General features: G+C 34.3%; 1 protein-coding gene and 1 long non-coding RNA gene across 3 annotated transcripts; one reads left to right on the top strand and one right to left on the bottom strand.

Annotated features, from left to right (window-relative positions):
- The first annotated feature begins 1,966 nt into the window (after window positions 1–1,966).
- On the top strand, window positions 1,967–3,234 carry LOC111022385 (uncharacterized). The gene is made up of 3 exons (XR_002602968.2): window positions 1,967–2,076; window positions 2,247–2,310; window positions 2,567–3,234. It is a non-coding gene; the product is annotated as an uncharacterized LOC111022385 (long non-coding RNA).
- A 219-nt stretch (window positions 3,235–3,453) lies between these two features.
- Window positions 3,454–7,705, bottom strand: LOC111022382 (2-isopropylmalate synthase). Of its 2 annotated transcripts, none has more exons than XM_088120282.1 (5): window positions 7,363–7,705; window positions 6,675–7,258; window positions 4,849–6,051; window positions 4,670–4,740; window positions 3,454–4,105 (listed from the first exon to the last, which is right to left on the bottom strand). In XM_088120282.1, exons 2-5 carry the CDS (start codon window positions 7,236–7,238, stop codon window positions 3,757–3,759), a joined length of 2,187 nt encoding a protein of 728 aa, XP_087976408.1. In that variant the 5' UTR covers window positions 7,239–7,258; window positions 7,363–7,705; the 3' UTR covers window positions 3,454–3,756. The 2 variants fall into 2 exon arrangements, with proteins under 2 accessions (XP_087976408.1, XP_022155241.1); XM_022299549.2 differs by having other exon boundaries at window positions 7,402–7,705.
- Between the last annotated feature and the right edge of the window lie 822 nt (window positions 7,706–8,527).

The following is an 8,527-nucleotide window of genomic DNA, read 5'->3' as shown; positions in this document are numbered from 1 at the left end:
GCGGAAAAACAAATAACTCCCTCTATTCAATATCATTATGGGGTAAAGAAGGATCAAAAATCATTAAAAAAACTTTGGTTTCTTCTCATTATTAACAATGAATAATAATGAAAGGTCCTCTTTTTTTTGGAAAAAAACAACATATCAAATTTTTAGTAATGTAACAAAAATGATGCGCCCTTTTGTTACTATTCCCCATTTTGGTACTAAGAATACTTTTGCGTATCCCTATGAATCAGATAATACTATGTTATTTCCTATGTTTGTGTTATCCCTATTTACTTTGTTTGTTGGAGTCATAGGAATTTCGTTCACTCAATTCAATCAAGAAGCAATTGATTTGGATATATTAGACAAATGGTTAACTCCGTCTATAAACTTTTTACATGAAAGTTCAAAAAACTTGAGGGGGAGTGTTAGAGTATATATTAGTATATTTTATATTCTTATATTAATATTAATTTGTCTTTTACCTTTTTATAGAATTAGGTCAACCTTGTATATTTGTCTATATATATATAGACTTTAATAATGAGAATACAGGACATTGGATTCTCTCCAACCTTAGTCTCTACACTCTCTTTATCAAAAATTTAGTGGTGGTCGGTAAGAGATGAGTCTTGATCAATCAGCATCTATAGACTTATTAGGTAATACTCTCGTTATTATTTTTTGTTTTTTTGTTTCTCGTTTTCAATTTTTTAGAAATACAAGTGTTTGATAACAATCTTTGTTGTTTCTTTAGAAACTAAAATTGTGTAGAAATTTTGAGAACCACTAAATTAAGCTTCTTATTTTTATTTCCCTTAATTAGTTTTTTTCAAATCATAATTAAAGTATTGTTATATCCCTCTTGACTTATATAATAAGTATTAAAAAAATAAAATAACATAAAATTCTTAATATTTAATTTAAAATTTAATTTTTATATGGATATTTAACTTTGTTTGAATTTAAAATTTTTGAAAATGAAAAATAAGAAATAGGTACATTATATTCATCACGGTAGGAATGGGTTCAAGCTTTACCCAGCTCCTTCTCATCAATGGACTCTTGACGTATATGAATTCCTAACTCTCTATCTATCTCTGGGTTTTTCCAACAAAACGAAACACTATTTTGTCTTTATCATTCGAAAGGTTCAGTCCCACACTTTGACTTCAATGATGGGAACAACCTCCGCACTCCAATGAACAACAGTTCTCTGAAACATATATGAAATACTTACTGAACGTGTTTCTATTTCTTACTTCAACAAGGAACAAAAAAGAATAAAAAATAGTTATCAAATGTTCTATTTTTATTTATTAAAAGAAGAGGAAACAAAAACGAAAGTAAAAATGTTACTGTTCGTCGTCTCATTTGAGACCATATCAACATTTTTTCTTGTAATACAACAATGGGTGGAGATTAAACTCACAACCTTTTAGTAGAAGATAATGTCGTGACCAATTAAGTTAAAGTTCAGATTAACAGACCATATCAATAATAATTTTATGATTATATCTCCCTGTTTCTCTACAAACTTTGAGTTTCTGCCTAAATAGTGGACCCTTGTTACGTCAGGAATCAGGACGAGATGAGCTTCTAGTTGTCGGAGAAGTGTTAGCCATTTGAAGTACTTCAACAAAAATAGTTTTTGTTCTTTTAATTAAAAACCAAGGTTTCATGAAGAAAAGGAATCAACCTAGAAAAAGAAAGGAAAGTCAACTACAAACGAGCCAAAACTGAATGAAAATTTATAAGGGAAAACAACCCAAAAGTGACAACTCCACAATTATAGAAACGGAGAAAAAAAAAGGTAAAATGAAATATCAAGAATGGGATTCGAACCCATACCCTTTCGGACTAGTACCTGAAACTGAAACTGGCGCCTTAGACCAACTCGGCCATCTTGACTCGGTGAAATGTAAATTATTCTTTAAATTTATAAATTTTATTTAAACTTTCTCGCTCAATACAAACCCTAGTTTTGTTGAAACTGGCGCCTAAGGGTGTTTCATGACGTCTATTGCGAGAATGTGGTTTGATTGGAATGCTATTGTCTCTGAAGCTGTAAGAAATTGGGAGAATTCGGTAGCTTTTCTTTTCAACACAATGTATTTGGTTATATAGCTGCTTTAATTAACCTGTTTAAAAAAAAAAAATAGGAACTGTTCATATTTCTTCGATGGTTTTTTTGAGAGATGGACAATCAAAGGAATCAGTATTAAAACTGGACTAATATTTGATGTCTCTGATGACAGTTCTCTTTCCACAATATATCCCAAATGTGGTCACCTCGAGGAAGCTCTTTCAGGCTTTTGAAAGGTAAACACGAGAGGGGTCCTCTCACCGTTAAATATTTGACAATTCAGTATTATTTAAAAAAAAAAAAAAAAAAAACTTCTGTTTTGCATTTTTCTTTCTTAATTGTCAAACATTTATTTTTCTTGTTTCTCAACATGGCTATTCAAGAGAGGTCATTCAATTATTTATAGAAATGTTGTTTGAAGAATATGTACCTAATCATATGAGTTTAAGTGCAGTACTAACTGTAGTTCTGTTCATCATTCTATTCAAATAGGTAGAGAAATCCATGGCTACTCAGTTCGTGCAGGACTCGGCAAAGATGAAGCTATTGGCGGTTCGGAGGGTGTTTGAAACATTCCCCCGAAGGATCAAATTGCTTGCTCTTCATTGGTTTTGGGATATGCTCAACACAAGTGCATTCAAGTTGCCTTTCGCTATTTCCATTCATAACCCAAAAATATATGCTTTAACTAATTGAACATGTTCGAGTGAAACATTACAAAAAAGTAATTTGAATATGGAGTATGGAGTTAATTAGGGTGGGAAGAAAGACCTCTTTTTTCGCTATTCCGCGATCTGCTGGTGCGGGAAACTGAAAGAGGGAGAAGAACTTATTAACAGTATGGCAATTGAAGGCTTCTTTCTTGCAGCTTGTAGAGTACATGGAGATATTGAAATTGGGAAAATAGCAGCGAAAAAGGTGATGGAGTTGAAGCCATATGGTACTGGTGCTTTTGTGATGGGTGCAGGAAAGTGTAAAATGCTCTCATAATTTGGTCTCAACTTGTTACTTGTGTTCAAGTTTTAAAGTCATGTCGTGAAGCAAATGACCAAGTTTTCTTAAGTTTAACCGTAGCCATTTGTTTGGATTGAAATATGTTTGAAGTTCTGAATATGAACCTTCACATTGTCCAATAATCATTCAATACAGAATTTCAAGTAGACTCTGATAAACCTATAATTGCAAGTGAGAGATAGAGAGACTAAGGATGGAGAGGAGGTGAGAAGAGAGAATTTTAATCCAATTTTTCCATGTCAATGGAAAATATAATTCCAAATTAAAAAACTGTCACATATCTACATAAAACTCCAACATCATAACGGTAATTTATCTTTGAAACCTAAAAACCAAATAGAATCATAATCCAAAATTTCAGGGACTACAAGTAAACTTTGCCCAAATTTATATCTGAATAAAAGGATATTAACAAAAGTTAAACCTAACTAAAGATCAAATCTCCCCAAGATCACTCAGCACCTATAGAAATTCTTCTATTCCATGAATTCCCCAAGCCAAATGCTCTGCAAAACAGACGAAAAAACCTGCATAACAAGGAGCTATCCCGGTGCTACTAACTCGGTAATACCGCGCAGTTTGGACAACTCTCTAGACTAGTAACAATTGAATTTGGCAGATTGAGTTTCGTCAAGAAAACTATACTGAAAAAAGTTATGTACAGCAAATCAGTTGTCATTTTTTGTTTTGATACATTTCCAAATCTTTTTCTTTTTCTTCCATCTCAATACTGCCAATTTCTGTGATTTCCATTTTCGATATCTTTGTTTATTCTTCATCCACTGCAAATAATCCTTCCCACGCTTGCACTCTACAAAGTCTGCTATATCGTCATAAGATGAAGAGTCCTTGGAGTCTTCTAGCAAACATTTTAGAAATATCTCCCCGCTGCAAGTTTCTTCTGCCTCCTCTACACCAACAGTACATTCCCTTAGACTATTATGGATGGGAGGGGTTTCCACGGATTGCCCCAAATCATCGCGTATTCTTTGATGGCAGCTTGTGAGAGAATCCGTGCTGCAAGATAAAGGTTGAAAAAATTTATCATGGTAAAATATGGTCAAAACATTCCATTCCAGCCAGATCTTCCTGACATGGTAACGTCACAAAAATGAAGGATTTCCCAACTGAAAAAATACAAGCAGCAACCAGTGCTGTCTAATAAGAAATACAACTTAAACATCTTACAACAAAGCTAATGGTACAGAGGAGAACAATTTAATCCAGTCAGCTGCAGACTTCAGGTTTTCAATTTAACGTTTTTCTCATTTCATGCTTGTGCAATGTCAAGAAGATAAAAGTTTGAAATATTCTTTAGGCCATGGAAACTCTCTATTGAAGAAAACCAACAATGAAAGAGAGATAAGGAAGCAAAAACAAGTATGTAAAAGAGAGCTTCATAGACTTTGCAATTAAAGGTCAAAACAGTTTAACCCATTTTCATAAAGAGATGGGACTGAATTCAGATACCCATTGACAGAATTATATGAAAAACAAAGTAAAATGAACCCAAAAGATGAGAAAGTTTCATTTTGTTGATATGTGAAAATTTGCAAAGATATTTTAAAAAGTGCCTCCTACCTCATGTGAATTGTCTGAACCTTTTGAAACTTCATTGCAACTGTTTCACCATATTTTAGGTGTAGCAAGCCCTGTAGGATATGTCAATAATTAAAAGCAGTAATTCAAAGTAATAATAAAATAGAAGAAAAATTAAATAGCACAGCAAACAAAGTCATTAAAAATAAAATAAAACGTACCTCTTCAGCTGTCTCAGAGCCAATTAATGATGATAATGCATCTAAATCTCCCTCTTCAAAAACAAACAAATTCAATGTTGTCATAATTGCAAGTACACAGTCTTTCACTAAGAAGTCAAACCCTCTCGTAAAGCTTAACGCCAGTAGTCCTGTAAAATGCAGGAACATCCACTTGGAATTCTTATGCCTCTTTGGGTGAGATTTCATCACTTTAGATATGAGATTCTGATTTGGTAGGGAAATATCAAATTCTTGAAAACAGTTGATGATGCTCAAAATAAAACCATACTCCTTACAAGATGAAACATCTCGTAAGATTTTAAGGCCACCAGAGTTTCTACAGTGCCTTAGACACCAAATAACAGGCAACATTGATGAACTCATCAACTTCAATATAGAAGCAAGAAGATATATGTCATGGTGACTTGTATACCCAGTCTTGTAAATTTCGATGTCATGAACATCATCCTGAGAAGCTCCAAGAATTATACAATGTAAGATTGACAAAAGATCATCTTTATGTGATTCATCAAGAATATGTTGGTTCTCCACTACATACGAAATCGATAAGGCTAGAAGTTCTGATTTTTCCCTCAAAAGCAAACAAGTGTTCTCATACTTGGAAGTAAGATTGTCAATTTGTTCTCTCCTAACCTTTTGAATGTAAGATTCAAAAGGTTGCTGACCACTATTCCGAGGCACACCTGAACTGGAAAAACAGCCATTGGAATTAAATGGAGCATCTTCCGCATGTGAATTAGACATATGTCTATTATACAACGTGATTGCCGTCTCAAATGCTACAAGGTACCAGTCCATAAGCCTATGATCTGGGTTTGGGGATTTCAAGAATACACCGATGCCAATGACTTCAGAAACGAGTGAAATAAAATGAGCTTGGAACAATTTTGGTGCAGATAGCATGACAGGATTCATATGCAATGATAAAGCAGTTGTCAGGCTTAATTCAGGAACTCTCAAATCCTCATAGTGTGCCCAACATAGTCTATTGAGGAAATTATGAAATGCCTGCTCATCAGAAACTGACAGGATGAAATGAGCAGAAATCACCTCCAGCACCGTCCCGATTCCACCATGAACTAAGTTGTGCATAAATACCATTTTAGTAGTAGAAGATGCAGAATCTACCAGCATAAAGTATTCTCTCAGTGATCTATGCATTAGAAGCTCATCCACAAATACCTAAGAATTATTAGTCCAAATTAAGTTTTATTATTTATTACCAACCCCTAAATGAAAAAAAAAATTGAGTCTACAAATTAACACATGAAGTTTACCACAACAAGGTGAACATTGTATGCCAGACAATCATGAGCTGCTGAAACCCACTAAGAATCAAAATGATATGATGTGAACATACAGAGATTTTCAAGATGAATGGTGGGCGAAGACAGACAACATCAGAGCTCAGAGAGCATAAGTGATGATTCCCTTAACTGGTCATAGCAGCCCAATCTTTTGATCAAGGAAATTTTCCATTCACATAAAAATTCTAAAGCACGCCAACAAGTTGATTATCCAGCCAAAGAAATTCTTGATAAATAATAATTGTGAACTAAATGATAAAATTTGGCAAAACACAACATTTCTTTACGTGAGTACGTGCATACGAGTTACTTAAAAAATGCCTACAACATTGAGATCCAATTGGTAAAGATAACAAAATATCAAATCTTTTCAGATCATGGTAATCGATAGACAACTTATCCAAAAACAAATTCATGCAAGGGAGAAAAGGTGAAAATGCAGTAAAAAGGAGGGAAAGAATAATAAGTTCAAAAAGAGCAGGGAAATCCTGTAAGAACCTCAAGGACTGCACATATGAATGGATGGCATGGATCGGAGGGTTCTAAAATACACAAGGAAGCAACAACATCCTCAGAGACAAAGGTAGTACAATCAGATTTAGTGATTCTGCATTCGTGTAAAAAAGATTTCTCCAAACTGATGGACTCTTTCTCATCCTTTCCACTTGTAATCAAATCTAGCAATTTCCTGACTACTGAAAGAAGAACACCGCCCTTTTCCAGTAGAACATTTTGTTCGAAAGCAACCAGAGTCAAGATAACCAAACAACTTCTTAAGAGCAAGATAAACTCTTTAATGGTGTCCCACAAATCATTATCTCTACGAGCAAGTTCAGGAGAACGGCTGAACGAAATACTTCTCAAATCATGGAAAACTCGCTTGAAGCTCAAATCAAGTTCTTTGAACAAAAAATCTGCCAGACCACAAAAGTCCCCAAAACTTCCCTCGAATCCCAACCGATTAATTTCTTTGTTTAACTCAATGAACGAAGCTTCAGTTGTAGAAAAATCCAGCGGTTCACTTAAAGAAAATTGAAGCAGGAGGCAATACAAACGTTTCATGATGTTGGGAATTATAGACCCTGACGCAACAAAATGTGAGAAATAGATGAGTACAATCATAGTTTTCAAACTCAAAATTCAAGTATTAAACAAAACGGAAATACAAACAAGAAAACCAACATACTTGAAATGTTATTGCATTTCTTGAGTAGAGTAAAAATACCAGAATTTGGAAAAAACTTGTGGAATTCTGTACAGCGATAAGAGGGAGGTTTTTTCTTTGTTTCTTTGACACAAACGGAGCCACCGCATACTATGGGGAAGACCGCGATAGTGTGGGTTGGTACTTCCGATACGGCGGAGGCAGTGGAGGATGTCCGGCGGGCTCCGACATGTTCGCCGGAACTCCGGTCAGCAACCCCTCGCCGGAGAGAGCTATTGGAGTTATGGGAATTTTCTCAAGTGACGAGAATCGACGGGAATCGACGGGGAGGGAGGAGTGAGAGAGAGTGTGGAAATATTAAATCAATAATTCTTTTGTTTATATTAATAAATAAAATTATTAAATGCCAAACCGAGCATACATTATACTTTTTTTCCGATGATTTTGTTCTCAACCTGATGTATTGTACTAAAAAAATATATTAAACACTACGTTCATTGATTTGGTTTCAATATTTTAATTTATACTTTTAATTTTGATTTATTTTAGTTTTTATATTTTTAAAATATCTATTTTTCATCTATATTTTTTGTCAATTCGCTTCACGCGCAGGAAGGCAACGAAAAGAGGTCAAGTCGATAGGACTTACTCGAACAATCGGATTGCTTTCATTTTTTTTAATCTCATTTTTTAAATCACAATTTCGACGCGACATTATACTTAGAGATGGACAATGAAGCTGGGAGACAATCCACATTCGCGCTCCGGTAGGAATTTTTCCTCCATCTCTGCTTCTGTCTATGCAACTTTGGGTGGAGACAATATACTTATTAATAATATTGTGAATGTTAAAATTGGTCTATGATATACTTGACATGGTAGTTATTAATAGAAATTTAAATGATAACTAAATTTAAATGATAACTAAACTACCTATAAGATGGTATGCTTGAATAAAAGAAGTGTTAGGAGAGATTTGCATTTTGGCGTCCTAGACCATATAAAATTTTCTCTGGACGCATAGAAGAAGCGTCAGAAGATACCTACTTCTCTCCATGCTTCTTTTATATGAGTCGAGAGAAAATTGGAAGAGAAACAAAATTGTCGGAAGAGAGCTACTTCTCCCGACAAAAAAACAAAAGCGTCAGGAGAAGTAGGTACCCTACCCAAATTCTCTCGCGTTCGA

The sequence above is a fragment of the Momordica charantia genome, assembly GCF_013281855.1.
Source record: "Momordica charantia cultivar OHB3-1 chromosome 11 unlocalized genomic scaffold, Mcharantia_2.0 BLBB01000011.1, whole genome shotgun sequence".
Lineage (NCBI taxonomy): Eukaryota > Viridiplantae > Streptophyta > Magnoliopsida > Cucurbitales > Cucurbitaceae > Momordica > Momordica charantia.
Note: the sequence above shows the minus strand (reverse complement) of the source record. Positions and strands in the feature narration are given on the sequence as shown.